Source organism: Plecotus auritus (genome assembly GCF_963455305.1).
Source record: "Plecotus auritus genome assembly, chromosome: 3".
Taxonomy (NCBI): Eukaryota; Metazoa; Chordata; class Mammalia; order Chiroptera; family Vespertilionidae; genus Plecotus; species Plecotus auritus.
This window is the reverse complement of record NC_137772.1, coordinates 180,938,903-180,960,774: the sequence shown is the minus strand read 5'-3', so window position 1 is coordinate 180,960,774 and position 21,872 is coordinate 180,938,903. Positions and strand designations below refer to the sequence as shown.

General features: G+C 39.8%; 1 protein-coding gene across 7 annotated transcripts in view; it reads right to left on the bottom strand.

The window, feature by feature from the left end:
• NELL2 (neural EGFL like 2) overlaps positions 1–21,872 on the bottom strand; it is a 331,262-nt gene that overhangs the window by 225,684 nt on the left and 83,706 nt on the right. For all 7 annotated transcript variants that reach the window (XM_080662290.1, XM_080662294.1, XM_080662296.1 and 4 more), the window contains 6 exons: positions 18,585–18,758; positions 18,396–18,492; positions 13,624–13,696; positions 13,371–13,453; positions 12,363–12,491; positions 10,791–10,893 (listed from right to left, as the gene is read on the bottom strand). In XM_080662290.1, coding sequence (XP_080518416.1) covers positions 10,791–10,893; positions 12,363–12,491; positions 13,371–13,453; positions 13,624–13,696; positions 18,396–18,492; positions 18,585–18,758 — 659 coding nt within the window. The remainder of the gene's footprint in view (positions 1–10,790; positions 10,894–12,362; positions 12,492–13,370; positions 13,454–13,623; positions 13,697–18,395; positions 18,493–18,584; positions 18,759–21,872) is intronic.

Below are 21,872 nucleotides of genomic sequence, written 5' to 3'. Positions count from 1 at the left end.
CACAAGCCACGCCCATCAGCCAATCAGGAGTGAGTATGCAAATTAACCCAACCAAGATGGCTGCAGCCATGGAGAGAGCAGGAGGCTTGGGTTTCCTGGGCAATGGAGGAAGTCAAGCTTTCTGCCTGCCCTGGCCTGCTTTAGTCTCCGCTTAAGGCTACAAAGTTTCAATTATAGAAGACAAATAAATCCCAACAAAAATGGTGGCAGCCACGGAGCTGGAGAGAGCAGGAGGTTTGAATTGTCCCCGGCGATGGAGGAAGCCAAGTTTCCGCAGCCCTGGTCTGCCTTGGTCTCCGCTTAAGGCTACAAAGTTTCAATTATAGAAGATAAATAAATCCCAGATATCAGGGCCTCTGCTTGGGTCGCCGGGGGGCGTGGCCGGCCTGCAAACCACCACAGGCCCCTCACCCAGGCCGCCCCACGCCCCAAGGGAACCCCCACCCTTATCTGGGACACCCTTCAGGGCAAACCAACCGGCCCCCATCCGTGCACCAGGCCTCTATCCTATCTAATAAAAGAATAATATGCAAATTGACCATCATTCCAACACACAAGATGGCTGTCCCCATGTGGTCAAAGATGAGTGACCCCATGTGGACACAAGATGGCCACCACAAGATGGCCAGCAGGGGAGGGCAGTTGGGAGGGACCAGGTCTGCAAGGAAGGGCAGTTGTGGGTGATCAGGCCAGCAGGAGAGGGCAGTTAGGGGTGACCAGGATGGCAGAGGAGGGATGTTGGGGGCGACCGGACCTGCAGGGAAGGGCAGTTGGGGGGACCCAGGAGGGCAGGGGAGGGCAGTTAGGAGTGACCAGGCCTGCAGGGGAGGGCAGTTAGGGGCGAACAGGCTGGCAGGGGTGCAGTTAGGCATCAATCAAGCTGGCAGGGGAGTAGTTAGGGGGTGATCAGGCTGGCAGGCAGAAGTGGTTAGGGGCAATTAGGAAGGCAGGTAGGTGAGCAGTTGGGAGCCAGCAGTCGCGGTAGGATTGGGCCTAAACGGGCAGTTAGACATCCCTCGAGGGGTCCCAGATTGGAGAGGATGCAGGTTGGGCTGAGGGACACCAACCCCCCCGTGCACAAATTTCGTGCACCGGGCCTCTGGTCCTATATAATAAAAACCTAATATGCAAATAGACCAAATGGTGGAACGACCAGTTGTTATGACACTATGACACGGACTGACCACCCAGGGGCAGATGCTCAATGCAGGAGCTGCTCCCTGGTGGTCAGTGTGCTCCCAAAGGGGGAGCGCCGCTCAGCCAGAAGCCGGGCTCATGACTGGCAAGCACAGCAGCAGTGGCGGGAGTCTCTCTCGCCTCCACAGCAGCGCTGAGAAACCCTCGTGGGGGTGGGCCTAAGCTGGCAGGCGGACATCCCCTTAGGGGTCCTGAACTGCGAGAAGGCACAGTCTGAGCTGAGACCGCCCCCCTGCAATGCACGAATATCGTGCACAGGGCTTCTAGTATTTTTATAATGCTTTGAAAGTTACTCAAGATTCTTTTATGTATAGTCTTACCATAGAACCCCACACCAGCCAAGCAGACTAAGTAGTAAGGACAATGTGAATTCTGTCTTTCTTTTTATATTTCTTTCTCTTCCTCCCTCCCTTCTTTATTGCCTCTTGCCTCCCTCCCTCCCTCCCTTTATCTTTTTTTTGCCTATCCAGCATCTCACCTACCTCTTTATTTTGGAAATATAATCCATTGCGGGCCTAAGCCAGCAGGTGGACATCCCCCAAAGGGTCCTGGACTGTGAGAGGGAGCAGGCCAGGCTGAGGGACAACCCCGAGTGCACGAATTTCATGCACTGGGCCTCTAGTATGATTATAATGGAGCTTAAAATTCCTATTGCCCAGTGATGTCATAGCGGTCATAACAAACATATAACCACTTTCCATTGTATTGCAATTGCCTACCATATTCAGTATAGTACAGTAACATGCTGTATAGCTTTTTAAACTAGGAGAGCTGTAAGGGAATAGAATTTGTCACCCAAAAATATGTGATATATCTCTTTAAAAGCTTAAAGTTCCTAATAGAGCTCCATTCTTACTACCACCAACTCCAGGGACAATTTTTAAAAGCAATTTCATATGTAATTTTTATAGTTAAATAGTTCTCAACTTGGGGACCACTTCTGCATAAAAAGAAATGTGCCTGAATTGTACTCTATTACAACCATCACTAAACTAAAAAAAGGAATCCCTTTCTGATCCTTCCTCACACTGAACTCCTACATCATTGTGTTTTCTTCATTTAATGTTCAATCTATGCTAATTTTGTACAATCTGTAAATATATACCAGAGAGCCAGGCCACATACAGTATTAAAGGCATCCAGTGGGAAGTCCAGTGTGGCTGAGTTGCTGTCTTGTCCTTTTTGTCGGAGATGGTAGGCATTGTGGCTTTATTCTCTCTCCAATGGGCACTATGACGCTCATTTACCTTTATTATGCAGTTGGTATTCCAGAGTTACTTCTTTCCCATAATTGCCAAAATCAACTTGTAAGATGCTTTAAATTGCATGTATATTATATTTCCCTATTCCGATTTCAAATGCGATTTTGTATGATATCTATTGAGAAGAAAATAAGCTCATTTTTAAAACAATTACCTAACCATGCTGAAGATAAGAAATTGCATTTTCTGCATAAGAAGAGTGTTTTTCATCTCTCTTAAAATGAGTCTCAGATGAATGATATCTAGTTGATTGCTCTTTTGCTTTGCCATAAATCTCAAATTCTGTCACTTGTTTCAAAGCCTTACACTACTATGGAGGACTAGCCTTCTGATCACTTACAACGTCTCCTAGAACCATGCTAGACAGTTTCATTTGATGATTATTAGAGACAGATTTGCATAAAGCTTTCTTGTGAAAAGTTTTAAGCCACTTAAGCAATGTCATTTAATGGGCACAGAAACTCTTTTGAGAAAATGTAATGGTGCATGAAAAATAATAAAATACATTAATTCAATGATCGTTCTTCATAATAAAGAACAATTACAATTCAGAGTGAAAAACTGGAGGCTGTGGGCTCTATTATTTTAGAATAGAGCATGATTAAATAGGCACAGCCTATTTAATGCCTCAGAATCAGAGGGCAGTTCCCACTGTATGTCTTCTGGAAAACCACTTTTGTCTCAGAAAGGCACATAAATTCAATATATTCTTCAGCCATCTATGGAATTTACTGAAGATGTAAAACAGCAATTGAGTATAGTGATCATTTCATATGAGCTCACTAGACAGCACTGTTTGTGATAATACAAGAAAGTTCAGGCTTCCATAGATGAAGTCTCATTAGAGGATCTCCCATGAATTGCTATCTCTATGCCCTTTTATTTCTTTTTTTTTAAGTATTTTTATTGATTTCAGAGAGGAAGGGAGAGGGAGAGATAGAAACGTGAATGATGAGAGAGAATCATCGATTGACTGCCTCCTGCAGCCCCTCAAATGGGTATTGAGCCCACAACCCAGGTATGTGCCCTGACCAGAATCAAACCGTGACCTCCTGGTTCATAGATAGATGCTCAGCCACTGAGCCACACTGGTTGAGCTCACTATGCCCTTTTTAAGGATCTAGTGAAACAAAGAGAAAAGTGGTGTTTCTGGGTTTCCCCAGCACTGCTCCTTATTGGGAATAATGCCCAGGACCAGCTTCTTGTGGAGTAATTTGGAAAGCACTGACTTGGTAATTCTGCTATCAGCAATTTACTCTATAGATAAAGACACAAAATTGCACCAATATTATGCATTAATGATATCCTGAAATATTGTTTTTCATAAGAAAAATAACAACAAATTGGAAACAACCAAAATATTCTTTGAGAGGGGAGAGATAGCAATATAATAAACTAGTCACTCGAATAATTTGCAGCTATTTTTAACAGTTAGTTGATACGGAAACACCTCCCAGATAAAAGTCCAGGAAAATGTATGATATCATGTACCATATATAAGAAGTCTATGCATGCGTATGTGAGTGGATACATCTGTAGTGGGAGGAATAGAAGTTGGGGGGAAGGGAGAAAAAGGGAGATTCCTATATTTCCTTCTATGTCTTTTTGGATAGCTTGGATATTTACTGTATGCATGTATTGTATTTAGTGAAAAGGTTAAAAATGCTGTACAAGGATTAGAAAGAAAAATGACATCAAGCAACTTACACCACTCAGGACTGTGGAGTAGAGGACACAATGGCTAAATCATTGTGCATTGTCATCATTCTTTGGTTCTACCCTGCCTTTTCCTGGCATCCCAGCTCTGCTACTAGCTGAGTATTAACAGATTTACATTTTTTGAATGATCATTAAAATGTATCATGTGGTGTCTCATATAGTTATTAATCTGAAGGCTATACTGTTCATTATTCTTGCTTAATATATTGCCTGTTCAGTATTTTCCCACTGATTTGACACTTACCAGTTTTTATGGTGTGTAAAAGATAGCAGTATACCAAATGCTTTCTTGAAGAATTTATTTTGAAATATCACAAAATTAATGACAGTGTTTAGGAAGCCTAGAGAATTACACTGATGAAATCTTTTCTAAAACTTCGCTATTTGTCTTTAGTGCAAATATTCCCTATCTTAACTATGCAATGCACAAGAAGACTATTTTCTTGGCCATTTTTTTTTCACACAGACTTACAATAATAAAAAAGAGTCTTAATTCTATTATTTACACAATATTATTTTAAATACTAAGTTAGGGTTACTTTGGTGAAAAAAGATTGAATCTAGACCAAGACATACACGTAATTTACAATTACATCATTAGCTCTCGGCTCATTTAATTGTTTGCTATCACAATATTTTTCTAAAAAAATTGCATCTAATATGTAAAACCACACATCTTCCTTTTGATAGCTATTTCTATCTTTTTCATTATTGCATAGATCCCCTCAGTCTGCACTGGCATTCTGATCATGTAGCCAGTCTCTGTAATGCCAGCTCATCTATAATTGTGTTCATGCATGAGAACCACCAGCATAAACTGCATATTTCTTATGCTCCCAGCATCACCACAGAGACAGCTAAGTTTATTGGTTGTGTTACTCCAAAATTATTTTCTTTTTAAATGTATCCTATATAAATTATGTAAATTGGTTTTCCTTATTTTAAGAACAAAGAGATTGCTGGTGAATTATATCCCACTGATTTTGTTCCCACCCCTATATTCACATGTTCAAAAGTCTCTGTATCAGCTTAATTACATTGTCATACCTTTTTAAAAAAACATTCCCAAATTACTTGAGTGGCAGTCATTTAATTCCTGTCCCTACTGTGCTTGCATTTAAAGTGACAGAGCTAGAAGCATCCACATTATTTTCATAATCCTATATAATAAAAGCCTAATATGCAAATCAACCAAACAGTGGAATGACCAGTCGCTATTGCACACACTGACCACCAGGAGGCAGACGCTCAATGCAGGAGCTGCTCCCAGCCCACAGGCCCCAGGCCAGCCAAGGCAGATGTGAGCAGGGACCCCCCCAATTGCCCCACTGGTTGCCCCACAGATCGGCCCTGATCACCGGCCAGGCCTAGAGACCCTACTTGTGCACAAATTTTGTGCACTGGGCCTCTAGTGTGAAAATAAAAGAATTAAACTTCCCCAAATACCATATTCTGCCAAAATAAAGAGTAATGCTCTTTGGAAAATGTAAATATAAAAAATCTACTCATTTTCTATTAGTTAAAATTAATGAAAGTGACCCATAAATATATGATAAAAGTGCTCATCTTCGCTAGTCATTAAAAAATGCAAATTTAAACTATAACACATTATCATGTACCAACATCACTTATTATAATGCCTAAAATTAAAAAGACCAAAATTGCTAAGTGTGGGTGAGGATGTGGAGCAACTGGAATGTTCATAGTTAGTGGGAGGGTAAACTGGTATAACCACTTTAGAAAACTGTGGCAAAACAATTTTGCCAAAGGGAAAAACAGATTTGCCATAGAATAAAACAGTTTTACCCTATGACCAAGCAATTCTAAGTTATATACCATCAGGCATGCTTAATACCAAAAACCATGAAAAGAATATTTACAGAATTATGTATATAGCCCAAAACTGGAAAGTGCCCAACTGCCCTTCAACAATAAGTATGAATGTTTGACATCAACATGCAAGGATGAATCTCACAAACATGATTTTGAATGAAAGAAGCCAGACACAAAAGAATGGATAATGCATGATAAATTGGTTCTTAGGGTCAACCTTGGTCACGAACTATCCAAAATATTGAGAAAGGTAATGGCCTTGAGGAGCGTGGTACCATATATCAGAATACAGTTTGGAAGGGGTGGGGGCATTTATCTTGCATTGGCTGCTAATTGTTTGATCTTAGAAAAGCCATTTAACCTCCCTGGACACATTTATCCCATGTCATAGGGATAATGAAACCTTCCTCCCCAAAGCAAATGGCTGTTTTCAAGATCTGTGAGGTCTGTGTAGCTTTAAGATCTGTGACCCAATGTGACAGCTTCACTACTTTGTCTTTTCATTGATAAAAACACGAATGGTTCCTTTAATAAAAACAACAGCAGGTAACATTTTTCTAAGCACTTTGCATGTGTTGCCCACGCAGTCCTCACACCAACCCTATAAAATAGATGTAATTGATCTCTACGTTGTGCTGATGAGAAATCTGAGACTCTTGAGAGGTTAAGCAATTTACCAAAGTTACACAGCTAACAAATGGTAAAGCTAGAATTCAAACCAAGAAAAATCTAACTCTATAACCCACTTACTAACTAATCAATATGCAAAGATATAGTTACTCCATTTTATCTAAGCTGACAGAGCCTTTAAAATTAAATTTAATACAATCTCATGTCTAATCAGAACATAGAATATAAAATGAGATCTACATTATGTCTTAAAATTCTTATTTTGTTCAATCAAGAGACTGATGGTTTTAATTTGTTCATATAAATCTGGCCTTTGAGAATATAGCAATTAAAATAACTACTGCTACCAGGCAAGCACCAGCCAATTTGGATAGTCATCTTCCCATTTCCTATACTTGATGCCTCTCTAAGAAATAGAAGTGAAATGTGCCTTCCTTGTTGTTGTTTTTAAATAAAACAAAATACAATTATAGTCTCTTCTATAAAAGACATAGCATTAGTTCAGCTTTGTTTCAGATTCCCTGTTTGAATAAATCACCTTTTCTGTGAAATAGAGCACTGTGTTCAAACTGGACTATACAATCCACTGAAAGGAAAATAATTGAACGCACTAAATATTTTTTTTCTAATATTGGTGATTTTCCATAACTTTCCATTTCCTAAAACTTCAGTCAATTATTTTTTGGTAATTCTTTGTTGTTGTTTTTTAACCTGGGCTGAGATTTTATGTACTTTAACTAGTTTGACCTCCTCCTATTGCAGAGTTAACTTCAGCCATATATTTACACTTTACATTTTCTAGAGCTATCTTTAATTTGTGTCAGTCAGTCTTGCTTTTGGTTAGTTGAGAGGCTATGCCTGGGATAAAAGGATGTGGTGATGTTGGCTAAAAGGGGGAAAGATTGAGAGACAAGAGCAAACTCTGCTTACTCTGCAATTCCACCTAGACTTAGCCAGGACTCCAAATGGCTTTGTATGGTAAACTTGGTTACTAATTGATAAAGGTGGATCACTTATGTTAATTGTATCAAGATGGTTTTAAAGAAGGAAGCAGGCTTTCAAAGCACAGCATGTTCAAATGGAACTTCTCTGGGATTTCTACCGAACTGTGTAGTATTCTTGGACTAGTCACGTAACTCCTTTCATTAGAAGACAAAGGCAATGCTTCCCTCATAAAGTTGTTGCAAAGATCAAATGAGGAACAAAGTATGTGCCTACTAATCTAGGGAAATGATATGACTTCATGAGAGTTGGTGATTTGGCACTGACATTCTGCCTTTGGATTGTATCCTGTGTGTTTAGCTCCACCACATTAACTCCATGGTAGGGGCAGGAAAGGATAAGCCCCTCCTCCCAACAATTTGCTTATGTAGATTCAAATAAAGAGAAGTGACAGCTTGGTTCCCTCTGACTTCTTTCCCAGAAGAACAGCCATCTTACTATTCATCAGTATCTATATTTGGATAAAGGGCTGGGGCTGAAGTTACAGAGGGAAATTACAAAACAGACTGCAAAATAGGGCTGCTCAGAGCTGCACAAACAACTCTGAAGAAGCAAGCCTGCAAACATTAAATAAAAAACACCAAAAAGTGACTGGCCACATGCATTTGCTTTGTTCGTTTCAACCCTGACAGAGTAACGTTCAGCAGTTAGGGTATGTGTTTCATTTTCCAAGGCCCTCAGAAACAGTGAGTGATTAATATTTTAAACAGTTCTCACTAAAGAGTGTATTTTGTTCATTTGCTGTCACTAAAAAGGCTATTGAGCAAGGGAGTTTCCATGATAGGATGAGTGCAAGGGCTTATGCTCTTGTTTTAAGAGGTAAAACTTATAGAACTTAACTTCTATTCAGTTGAAATTGGGTCGTCATAAAGCATAACAATGATAAAACTGGAAAAATTAACAGGAAAATGAGACTGTTTCCTTCTCATATGTAACAAATAGTGAGATACACACACGTATATAATTGGCTTCGTTCACTTTTGGAATATATGAAAATCCGAACAAGGTAAACAAGTCAGTTAATGATTAATTCATTTATTTTAAGTGTCATTTATCTTTTAAAAGATACGTTTTTGCCAAACTTCTAAGAAGCACGCTTCTCAAAGTATTTTTAGTGACCGAGTTAAAATTGTGCATGTGGAGACACATTCCCCAAAAATCTCTAAGAATATTTACTATATAAACTAAATGCTATTTCCCTTAGGAAAAATATTCTATGAAAATATCTTGCTAGCTCTTATAAAATGCTGAATTCAGAACTGGAAGTTCAAATTCTCAAAATACAAATAGACATAGGCACAAATCCTCATTATTCCACGATACTAATGTCACTGAATATGACCAGAAGGACAAAGTCTCATTGTCCTTACTATTTTTAATCACATAAAATGAAAGACTCAAACGAGTCACTTTGGCATTTCTTCAGTGATGCTGTGGTCTCCTCACTGATTACTTACATGCAGCTTTCACTATTTTATATACGAGGCAAACACAGGCGATTTTCAATTATCAACACCAAAGTCTGCCAGAATCACTTTGCATTAATGAATCTCAAAATATTTTACCATTTCAGTGAGTCTAACTGCATGTTGTTGGGGTGATGTCAAGTATAGTCTGATTTAGTAGGCAGCTTACTGTTGGTAACAGAGACAAATGGTAAAATCAGAATTGAAATGCAGTACTTCTGACTAATGCATCTATCACGATGATCCATTATTTCAATCAGCCCGTCTCTAATAAAATCGATATCACTTAAGGTAAATATATCATATTCACAGGGAACACTTTAGAAGTATTGGTGGAAAAAAGAATAAAAGAAGTTAAAGCAAAAAGTATGACTCCTGCTACTGTCGTGAATGTTATGAATAGAAAGCCCTATAGAGGGCTCTTCCTCCTCCCACCTCCAACTCTCTACAAAGAAAATTACAGAATATTGCCACAAGTTTTAGTTATTAAGACATGTGCAAGAAAAAAACGACTCCTCACCAAGGAAATTAGCTAGTGATATGTATAAGAACAATAGCATTGAATCCTTCCTGGTTCAGCCCAATCTACTTGACTAGGCTAATACACTTTCATGAAATGGATTGGCTTCAATATAAAGGCTAATCAAATTAAATAGAAATGAGCTCCTGAGAAAATTAAATCAATGAACTACAAAAAAACTTTCTGATTTTCCACTGACAGTTGTAGCTGTCACCTGTCACCAGCATTAGCACATTGTATACTATGTAGGCATGACCAAGGTATGGCAATGGCAATGGTAATGGCAGTGGGGCAGAGTAAACCTAATAACCTTAGCAAAACGTTCATTCCCTCTCTCTTTCTCTCCCCGCCCATTAATCTCTGTCTTTGTGTGTATATATATGATTATACTGCACTTACATTACCCTATATATTCTACAAACACACTTTATAACAACTTACTTTTCACAGATGTTACTATTCCTTTGAATAATAACTGCTAGATTTTCAATGTGCCTTTAAACAAGGATTTAAGGGCAATCTTTTAAAGTACAAGTAACACAGATGCAATGCTTTCTGTTTTTGAATGGGTGATATAGACCCAATTTCAGGATTGCTATGAATTCAAAGAGCATTTCCTGACATCAGAAGTGAACTACATGGCTACTAAACAGCAGGACACTTTTCTTACCCAGGGGTGTGAGCCTATTTTTATGAATAAAAGGCCATGGCCTTGTCCATGCTGGATGATCCTATAATAATGTGGCCTTCTGTAGTTTGGGCTAATGAAACTGGCGTATCATCTGCTGTTGAATGCCACTTGCATCATGGATTTTCTTGGTTATCATGCCTAAAAGTAGACTATTCTTGACCTACTTGGAAGTATTTATATCAAGTAGTGTGATGAAAGAAATACCTTCCACTCAGTTTCTTACACCTTTTTATTATTGTCATTATGCAGAATAGATTCCTCCAAGAAAACATTTTTCTGGTAAAATAAAAAAGAACCTTTTAAATGGGAAAGAACTGATCAAGCAAAAAAGAGAAGGTATGCTTCCTATTTTCCATCATTTCTAGAAGTTATTTAGCTTGGCCAGATTAAACCAATGATGGGTGAATATTTACAAATACAATGCTTTATTTTTTGCCAGAGAAAGTATTCATCATAAAGGTTATGCTCACATTTGCATTCTTTGCAGCACTTGCCATCCACGTACGCAAGAGCCGACTTCAGTGGGCAGTCGGGATTCGGGCAGGTCAGAGTTTCACACTGGATGGTTCCATTCTGAGAAGAAAAGAATAGTTAGGGAATTTCCAAATTGCAATTTGGTAGTCTTCAATTATTTTTAAATCTGTTTCTTAAATTTCAAACTCTTCCCATAAAACTTCATAAATACCACTATTCCCTTTGGTTATTATACAGTAAAACCCGTAACACAGAGACCCACAGTGGTATAAATTGGGTCATAACACACTTGGTGATTGGCTCCCATCTTCCGTCCAACAACTGATCCTAACTGAGCCAGAGCTCTCACCTTGTGTAGCCAGGTGGACGAGGACATGGGTGGAGAGAAAGACACACACTGACCAGGAAATAGCAGGCTAAGGGTAAGCCTCGGACACTCATGTCTCCCCAGATTACTCACAAATGAACATCAGCAAACCAGGAGAGTAACTTGCTGCCATCCTGAAGACCTAGCCTCAGGACTCAGAATCCCCCCTTGGGTATTTAAGATGGCAAAGACTATCACATGAGGAGGTGCCCATGATCACCACAAGAGGTGCCAAACTACCATCAGAAGGGCAAGGAATTTGATTCCGGGAGGTGATCCAGGTCCTCCAGGTTGCTAGCTGTTTTTCGAGTCATTTTATTGACCTCACTATACCACATCCGTGTTTTGTTTTTGATCCCAATTAACAAATTGGGAAGGCTTTCCTGTATTTGCAAAGTGCTATAACTTTAGTAGGAGCATAATATGTCCCTGAATAGAAGTCACATAACACATACACATGGGTGAGCTACTTTGACTTCTCTACATGCATGATATTCTGCTTTTGAATAAACTTGGTGAACTTGGGGGACATTTTTTCATAAGACTAATTCATGTAGACCTTTGATTGCTTTCCAGTTAACTAGTTTCAACAGATGAACTCATGTGGAATTTGAAAGTTCAAAACCAAACTAGTTCTGAACTTAAACATATATTTTTGAAATAAGAATGCACTACATATTCTACTTTATTAGTGAGCAATTAGATAAATCATATACTTAAAACTCTATAATTTGTATTCCACTATATTAGAAAACTTTTAAAGGTTATCTTAATTAAACTCCACCTTTTGTTTATATGGATCAATCTGGTCACAATATCTCATGCTGCATTCAATTCAGTTTTATTAAAATACATTAATAAACACCTGAGGGGAAATTCCTGGAAATGTTATGGATCACAGGATAGAATCCTTTGAGACTCACCTTACTAAACCAATTTAAATTGCTAAGTTCATGTGTGTACCAATAAATTTAAATTTTATAGCATTCCACAACCATAATAACCTTTTTAGGCTAGGAAGTATCTTTAATAATGCAGTACACAGTTCTTCAGATTTGACTGGGTTTGCTGGCACTTCAGTGTGGTGCCTTTCTTAAGGAAAAGGCTCTTAAAATTTTCATAATTACATTATTTAAATCCAAATTTTAAAGAATAGGGGCATCCGAGTTTCCTTCGTCTAAAATCTAGTTGAAAGCCATACCAAGCATGTGCAGTTCTTACAGCCGTCTGTCCAGGACTCGAATTCTCGATAGGAGATTCCCTTCATGGTACAAGTCCTTTCACAATAGCACTGATCCAACCTGTTCATTCGCTGCTCAGCCCGAGACAACTGTGGCACAAAGGAAGGGGTTTGTGTTGTTCACCATTCCAGCAATGAGGAAATGCAAAGTAACCTAGCGGGTATCTGATTGTTTTTAGTGTACAGCAGTAATGATGGCTATGCCCATCAACTATCTGTTATAAATATATTTAAGCCTTTGATTTAAAGCAAAGGATTTTCCCCCTCTTATTTTTGTAAATTTTCTCTTGCCTGTGAAAAAGTAGCATAATTTAACAGATATAAATGAAGGCTAAGTCAAAATAGCATCACCCACAATACGGAGAAGCACTTTCGATTTTTAAAAACGTTTAATTTCATAAACATGTCAACTCAAGTGAGATCATAAGTTTTAGAATTTATATTTTGTCTGAAACAAATTACCCACATACAACATAGTTTTCAGTCATTAGTAAGTACTATGCAAAATGACAACCGCCTGATGAAATTGTAGGCAAACCTGAGACATGCTTTAAACAGTGACTTATCCTACAGAGGCAGCACAGTGTAGAAAGCATTGGTGGGACCATTTCCTTGACATAACCCCAGTGTCCACATTCTTTGCAATATCCTCCCATCTCCTTCTTTTTAAAGGAAAACTCAGTAAAACGAACACTAAGTCCTGTTGTAATAAACAGTGTAAAAATAGGTAATATGCCTCAATCCTGACTTATTGAATCATTTGTTATACAGATGGCCAGCACTGAATATTTACTAGTATAAGCCCTTTCCTTAGACAGGGATTTTGATTTAGATTTAACCCCAGCAAAGAATATAGCATAAGAAAAATATCAAAGGTGGACACCTGTGCTTATAAAAAAAATATATATATATAAGGAACCTCAAGGGTTTTTGAGCTCCCCCACACTGTATTTCTAAGTAGCTTTTTACCTTGGCTGATGTTTTGGCCAAAATGTCCTGCAGCTCCATGATTTTCTGCACAAGTCCATGGAAATCATTGCAAGTTGGACAAGCTGAAATTGCAAACACTACACTGGTCAAGTTGTATTTAAAAGGGGTTCAATCTGATTAAGCCTATGCTGACAACTCATATATGGGAACTCCAATTTCAAACTGACAACCTGGACAAAATTAAGTAAGAAGCACACTCTTTAACACACAGTGCAAAAGCTAATGAACTTACTGCGATTAAGATCTGGGCACTGAACAATAAATCCTTGGGGCATGACAAGTAATTGCACATCTTGCATTATACCCTGTGTGTGAAAAATTAAATAAGAAAACATTACTTTCGTCTATTCAAATTATGTTCAACAGTCAAGCTCATGAAGAAAAACATTACAGGATAGAATCATCAAAATCCCTGAGTAAAATCTTTTTTAATATATTGTTTTGACTTCACACAAAAGGGAAAGAAATACATAAGGATAAAAAGATGATTACCCATAGACTTTCTTATTGATAACATTTTTAAAACCTTAAGATCAAATGTCAAGATATAATTAAGAGGCGATGCTTTGAGAAGTTATCTGTAGTAAGCCACTGAAGTGAGGCTTGAAAATGACCTTTAAAAATCAACCTAAGAATCACTTCTGGTTTCAACAACAGTGAAACTGATACCAATAATCAAAAGAAAATAATAGAAAAACTAGTTATGAAAGCAATGCTCATTTGAGCATTTCTCATTTTTCAGTGCAATCTTTTGAAACTAATTTCTCAACTCAAAAGAGGGCAATAGATGAATTAAACAGCTATGCCAGACTCAGTGATGAGTCCTTAAGCGTACAGAAAGTCTAGCATGAATTTGTTTTAAATGCCGGCTGGAAATAACACATTTTACACAGAAGGAAGGCCCTATTACATGTTTGTAGGCAAAATTTACATGCATCCTTAATCATCCTATCTAATAAAAGAGTAATATGCAGATTGACCATCACTCCAACACACAAGATGGCTATCCCCATGTGGTCAAAGATGAGTGACCCCATGTGGACACAAGATGGCCGCCACAAGATGGCCAGCAGGGGAGGGCAGTTGGGAGGGACCCAGGCCTGCAGGGGAGGGCAGTTAGGGGTGACCAGGCCTGCAGGGGAGAGCAGTTGGGTGGGACAAGGCCTGCAGGGGAGGGCACTTAGGGGTGACCAGGCCTGCAGGGGAGGGCAGTTTGGGGCAAACAGGCTGGCAAGGGAGCAGTTAGGCATCAATCAAGCTGGCAGGGGAGTGGTTAGGGATGATCAGGCTGACAGGACGAAGCGGTTAGGGCAGGGGTGGGCAAACTTTTTGACTCGAGGGCCACAATGGGTTTTTAAACTGGACCAGAAGGCCGGAACAAAAGCATGGATGGAGTGTTTGTGTGAACTAATATAAATTCAAAGTGAACATCATTTCATAAAAGGGTACGGTCTTTTTTTTTATTATTTCAATAGTTTTATTCATTTCAAACATTTTAACAAGAAGAATGTAAACACTAATTATTATAATTTGAAACTTCAAAAAATGGAGGAATCATAGCACAATAACATACCTTATATTGAAGATGGCAAAGGCAAAATAAAATTGCCTAACAAAGGAAAGGTACAAAAGCCTTTCAAATTAAACTGAAATATAATAAAATAATTTAAAACTAAAACAAATAGAAAAGAACAAAATGTGTAAACAGTAAATTAAACATTTTCTTTAGTGCAACTTCCAAATTATGCCCGGGACGTAGATGTAGATGGCAATGTAGACTGGGTTGAAAGGTTTTTGGTCTTTAAAACATCAACTTCAGTGAGAACAGTGTTGTTGGTCTCCTTTTTAGCTAATGCTCTGATACTGTGCTCTCCAGGGGCGTGTCTCCCTACATCACCAAGATAACGTGTCTACGCATTCCCAGGGTGATGTCGGGGGACACCTCTGCGGGCATTACAAGGAGCCTCTGGAAGATTGAGAGGTTGTTCCTTCTACTGAATGGGCGGATATAAATCCGCCCACTCAGAAGAAGGAGCTGCAGCCGTGTTTCCTGACATTGCCATGTTAACACTGCTGCTGGTGAAGGAGCGGAGGGGAGAGCAAGAGAACCCTCTGCTCTTTCGGCTCCGCGGGCCGGATAGAACAGCCAAACGGGCCGGATCTGGCCTGTGGGCCATAGTTTGCCCACGGCTGGGTTAGCGGCAATCAGGAAGGCAAGTAGGAGAGCAGTTGGGAGCCAGCAGTCCTGGATTGTGAGAGGGATGTCCGACTGCCCATTTAAGCCCGATCCTGGTGGGCAGTCGGACATCCCTCGAGGGGTCCCAGATTGGAGAGTGTGCAGGCTGGGCTGAGGGACACACACCCCCGTGCACGAATTTCATGCACCGGGCCTCTGGTTAAGGTATAATTAGCTTCCAGCTTTTGGACTCTTAAAGCAAAGGTCAAATGGTAGTTCAGGAATGACCTCATCGGACACACTCCAGCTGTCCCTTTCACCCACCACCCTCCTCTCTTCCTGCACCAGTTTTAAATATTTTCTCTAATTAATTTCACCTTATCTCTTTGAAAAAGGCACACAGAATGTCAAATGGCAGGAATGATAGTTACCAACATATTTTCAAGACTATTTGAACAAAGATTTACCAAATATCTCCTACATGTTTAATCTGATTAATAGTGTGGTGCAAAAAGAACACCAATGTGAATAACTATTTTAGTGTACTGTGGCAATGGCTGGATCTGTTTTCTGTTTGGGTTTAGATTAAGGAGGCAATTTATATACAAACTCCTATCACTTGGAGGAGGCAACATAAGAACAAAGTTAATGTGTGCATGCGCACTGCACAATTCTAGTAGCCACCATTCAGAATCTGCAATAAAAAGAAGGATCCCTAGAGTAGTCACATAATCAATGTCTGAGAAGGATTCTGAGGCCACATCTGGGCTCCACGGGAAAGACTGTTATGATTAAATAGAGAAGAGACTTGGCACTAACAGCACACATTTGCAATCCCTTACAGAGGAAAACAGCATTCAGTTTTCAGGATTTGCAAAAATGGGACCAATTCCCCATGACGAACTTCGGAGAAGCTACTTAAGCTCCATGAGCAGGCTTCTGCATATGTAAAAGAGGACAAAAAGACCATGCATCAAAGCCAGAATGCCTAGCATAGATGAAATAACATATTCAAAGCACCTGGCTCCCAGGTAACAGACAATGTTTAACTTTTAAAAACACCTCCTAGGATTATAAACCTTGCTTAGCATACATTTTTAAAGTTATTGGTACATACTCTACCTAAAAGTCCACGAGTTGGACACACACCACTATCATTCTTTTATTTAACAACCATTTGCCAAGTCACTTCTATATCATAGTCACGGGGCGGGGAGGAAATGATTATACTTATGGGCTTACAGTCAAGAAATATTCTGGACTTTATTTCTTCATCCTTTAAATACAAAAATTAAATGGCATGTCTTTTAGATCCTCTACAATGTGAGATTCTACAGAGTGTGTGTCTAAGTAGACACTAACGAGAAAGATATGTTATGGCTACTTTCTACTTCTGATAGATTTGTGCACATAAATATATATTCCTTTCTCACTTTCTGGTGTATAAGGAGCCCATGAATAATGAATATTAAAAAGCTTTCAATCTTTTATTAATAATATCCCTGTGATAGTATCATCAAAAGTTATACTTCAGTGGGGGGAGTTATTTGTATACTAATATTTTAGGCTTTTATTACTTTGAATGCTTAATTTCAAGAATGGTGGTTAACTGCCCTGATTTCAGCCTTGTAATCTACTATATAATGTCTAAAGATCAAACTCATTAGGGAAAAAAAGAGAAAGTAGTATTCATCAGCTAAATATTATGCCAGCAAAAAGAAAAGAAGAAATAAAACATAAATAGAAAAATCTACACAAATAAAATTATTTTGTTTCTCACCATAAAAAGCAAAATGAACTTTTCTAAACTCATGAGAAAGCATTTATATTTATACATTACTAGAGGCCCGGTGCACAAAATTCGTGCACAGGGGGGCGGAGGGGGGAATCCGTCAGCCCAGCCTGCACCCTCTCACAATCCGGGTCCCCTCGGGGGATGTCTGAATGCCAGTTTAGGCCCGATGTCTGAATGCCAGTTTAGGCCCGATCCCTGTAGCAGTCAAACATCCCCCAGCCGGACATCCCTCTCACAATCCAGGACCACTGGCTCCTAACCTGCCTGCCTGCCTGATCACCCCTAACCACTCTGCCTGGCTGCCTGATCGCCCCTAACTACTCACCTGCCTGCCTGATTGCCCCTAACCACTCTGCCTGCCTGCCTGATCACCCCTAACCACTCGCCTGCCTGCCTGATCCCTAACCACTAGCCTGCCTGCCTGATCGCCCCTAACTGCTCGCCTGCTTGCTTGCCTGATCGCCCCTGACTGCTCGCCTGCTTGCCTACCTGATCACCCCTAACCACTCGCCTGCCTGCCTACCCCTAACCACTCGCCTGCCTGCCTACCCCTAACAACTTGCCTGCCTGCCTGATCATCCCTAACCACTCTGCATGCCTGCCTGATCGCCCCTAACCACTCGCCTGCCTGCCTGATCGCCCCTAACCGCTCACCTGCTTGCCTGCCTGATCACCCCTAACTACTCGCCTGCCTTTCTGATCGCCCCTAACCACTCGCCTGCCTGCCTGATCATCCCTAACCACTCTGCATGCCTGCCTGATTGCCCCTAACCACTCACCTGCCTGCCTGATTGCCCCTAACTGGTCGCCTGCTTGCCTACCTGATTGCCCCTAACTACTCGCCTGCCTGCCTGATCGCCCCTAACCACTTGCCTGCCTACCTGATCACCCCTAACCACCTCTGCCTCGGCCTCCGCCACCATGGCTTCGTCCGGAAGGACGTCTAGAATGACATCCAGGAGGTTTCTGTCTGGTCTAATTAGCATATTATGCTTTTATTATTATAAATGATCAGACTTTAGTCAAAGGATACCTTAAAATATCCATGTGCATTATTTCTCTGTCCCAGCCAAAATGTTGTGCCTACAGGCAAGTCTGTGGAGGGCTTTTCCACCACTCTTTCATATATTCTGAAAAAAAAAAAAAAAATCAGATAAGTGGTGTAAGTTAGCAGTCATTTCTTAGCATCTTCCATTTCCTGAACTGAGAACATTTCACTTACTTATTGCAGTCGATGTGTAGAGTCAGATGGGAGGCACTGATGGCTAAGGAGAGCTTGTGCCACTTGTCATCAGCCAAAATGTAAGGAAACACTTCCGTGTGAGGGCGGTGACTGCCTGAGCGGTAGTGCAGTCTGACTTCATTCCGATGGCCACTGCTTTCCAGTTCCAGGTACCTGCATAGAGAAGAGCCGTATGGAGCCCCTTGAAAGTTAAGTTCAAATATGACTGACATGATTCCTGCTTCCAGAAAGATGGAGTAGATATGCTTTCCCTATCCCTCCCACTAAGTACACCACACATTATATTATAAAACAAACATAGGAAGAGTCTGAAAGATGGAGGTGAAAAAACAGTGAGGGACCTCAGGACCTGGGGAACCAAACAATGGTGAGTTTCCTAGGTTTTCTTTTTGCCTCATATATACAGATTTGGAACTGAAGAAGCCAGCAACCTGAAAATACCAAGAGATGCAGAAGAAAGAAAGAAAAGAGCGGAAGGAAGGAATGGAGGGAGGGAGGAAGGGTGGGAGGGAGGGAGGGAAAGAGGAAGAGAGGGAGAGAGGGAGGAAGGGAGAGAGAGAGAGAGAGAGAGAGAGAGAGAGAGAGAGAGAGAGAGAGAGAGAGAGAGAGAGAAAGAAGTAAAAGAAAAAGCCTACTCTCTAGCCAAACTACCAGAAAAGATGAAGACTAGCAAGACAAAAGTTTTTAGAGAAGAATCACTCTATTCTAGTCAAACACCAAAGAAAAAAAAACTGCAGTCATGTCCTCAACCCTGCCAGCAAAGGCTTAATGGGGACATTAGGTTTCCATCCTCTTGAGGCAAAAATGATGTACCCAACACTTCCAGTAGGGTGGTGAGAGAGAAGAACAAGTAGAGAACCAAGACTTTTAACCCAGCTGGCCAGTCATAAGCTTCCCCTGGCATCAGTGGAGACCACATGAGGGGGAGCTTGGTCTCCCACACTAATCTGGTAGTAACAACGCACACTGCCCACTCCCAACTGTGATGGTGTTACGAAGTTATCTGTAGTAAGCCACTGAAGTGAGGCTTGAAAATGACCTTTAAAAAAAGTAAATAAATAAATAAAATAAAAATCACTTCTGGTTTCAACAACAGTGAAACCTCTCTACCACAGTGTCAGTGGAGACCATGTGGGGAGTTGGAAATTTCACTCCCACCCAGAAATACTAGAAGCTCCCCATCAATTCTCAACAGAAGGCCAAATGGGAACGTGGATTTCTACTTCCACCTGTAAGTAACAAGAAGGCACTCTCCCATCCTCTGACAGAGCAGCGTCAGCGAAATCTAGCTAAAACAAGGAGTTTAAATAAGATCCAAGTCTCAGAACATGATGCAAAAATGAGCAGGTTTAAACGGAAAATCATACGCCATACCAAGAACAAAAAGATGTCAAATTAATGACAGAAAGACTATCAATAGATATTAACAGCAAGATGACAGAGATATTAAATTACCTGACAAACATTTTAAAGAATCACTGATAAAAAGAAGCATTAACAGCCTGTCAGTGTTGCTCAGTTGAGCATTGACCCATGCACCAAAGTCCTCGGTTGGATTCCCAGACAGGGCACATGCCTGAGCTGTGACCTCGATCCCCATCAGGAGGCGTTCAGGAGGCAGCCTATCGATGTTTCTATCTTTCTCTCCCTTCTCACTTTCCCTTCCTCTCTCTCTCAAAATCAATAAAAATATATTTTTTTAAAGCAATAACATCCCTAGCTGATTTGGTTTGGTGGATGAAGTGTCAGCCTATGAAATGGGCGGGGGGGTTGGGGGGGCGGTGCCGGGTTCAATTCCGGTCAGGGGCGCATGCCCAGGTTGCAGGCTTGCCCCAGTAGGGCGTGTGTGGGAGGCAGCTGATCAGTGATTCTCATCATTGTTTTATTTCTCTCTACCTATCCCTCTCTGAAATCAATAAAAATATTCTTTAAAAAAGCAACAAATATATTTGAACACACTTGAAACAACAACAAGGAAAAAACAGAAAGCCTCATCAAAAAAAGAGAAAAACCAAATAAATAATCAAATGAAAGTTTTAAAATTTAAAAATATGATAACAGAAATGAAAAGCTAAAAGGAGAGGCTAATCAGTAGAATGGGGGGCACCAAGAAAAGATCAGTTGACTGAAGATAAAAATTACTCAATCTGAACAATAGAAAGAAAATAGACTGGGTGGTGGGGGGCGGGGGGGAATGAAGAAAGTCTCAGAGACCTGTGAGACTATAACAAATGATCTAAGATTTATATAATTAGAGTCCATAAAAGAGGAGAAAGAGGGTGGACTGAAAAAGTACTTGACTAAACAATGACTGAAAACTTCTCAAATTTGGCAAGAGACATAAATTCACATATTCAAGAATGTAAGCAAACCCCAAACAAAATCAATTTTAAAAAATCCTCATCATAATTAAATTTCTAAAAACAAATACAAAATGTTAAAAGCAGACAGAAAAAAAAAATCAATACATTGTATAGAGTGGAAAAGAAATTAGAATGGTAGTGGAGTTAAGAAAGTTACACATAGTTTTTATGTGATGAAAGAAAAAGCTGTCAGCCAAGAATCCTATATCCAGCAAAAACGAAGAAGAAATCAATACATCTTGAAATGAAGAAAAAGTAAGATAATTTGAATCAAGTTTTAAACTTAGATATGTTATGTTTAAGGAACTTCATGAACACTCAAGAGGACATGTAGAACTATAAGTTTGTAGCTCTTAATCCCCTTCACCTTTTTACCCCCTTCACTGCCCAATCCTCTAGCAACAAAGTTATATTTCTGTATCTATGAGTCTGTTTTGTTTGTTCATTTTTTTAGTTTATTTTAGATTACATATAAAGTGAAACGATATAATATTTGTCTTTCTCGGATTTATTTCACTTCCCACAATCCCCTCTAGGTCTATCCATGTTGTCAGGGGATTAAGAATTACAAACTTAGAGTTATAAATAAGTCACAGGGATGTAAAGTACAGCATAGGAAATATAGTCGATGATATTGCAATAACTTTGTACAATGACAGATGGTTACTAGACTTCTTGTGGTGATCATTTTGTAAGGCATACAAATGTCAAATCACTATGTTGTTCACCTGAAACCAATATAATGTATGTTAACTATACTTTAATTAAAAAGAGCTTTATATTCCAGAATGAAGGAAAAAAATAAGAGGACATGTCTGAGGTGGAAAAAGGTCCATAGAGAGAGAAATTTCACGAGTTATAGGCATACAGATTGTATTGAAAGCCACCAAGGCACAGGGAATAC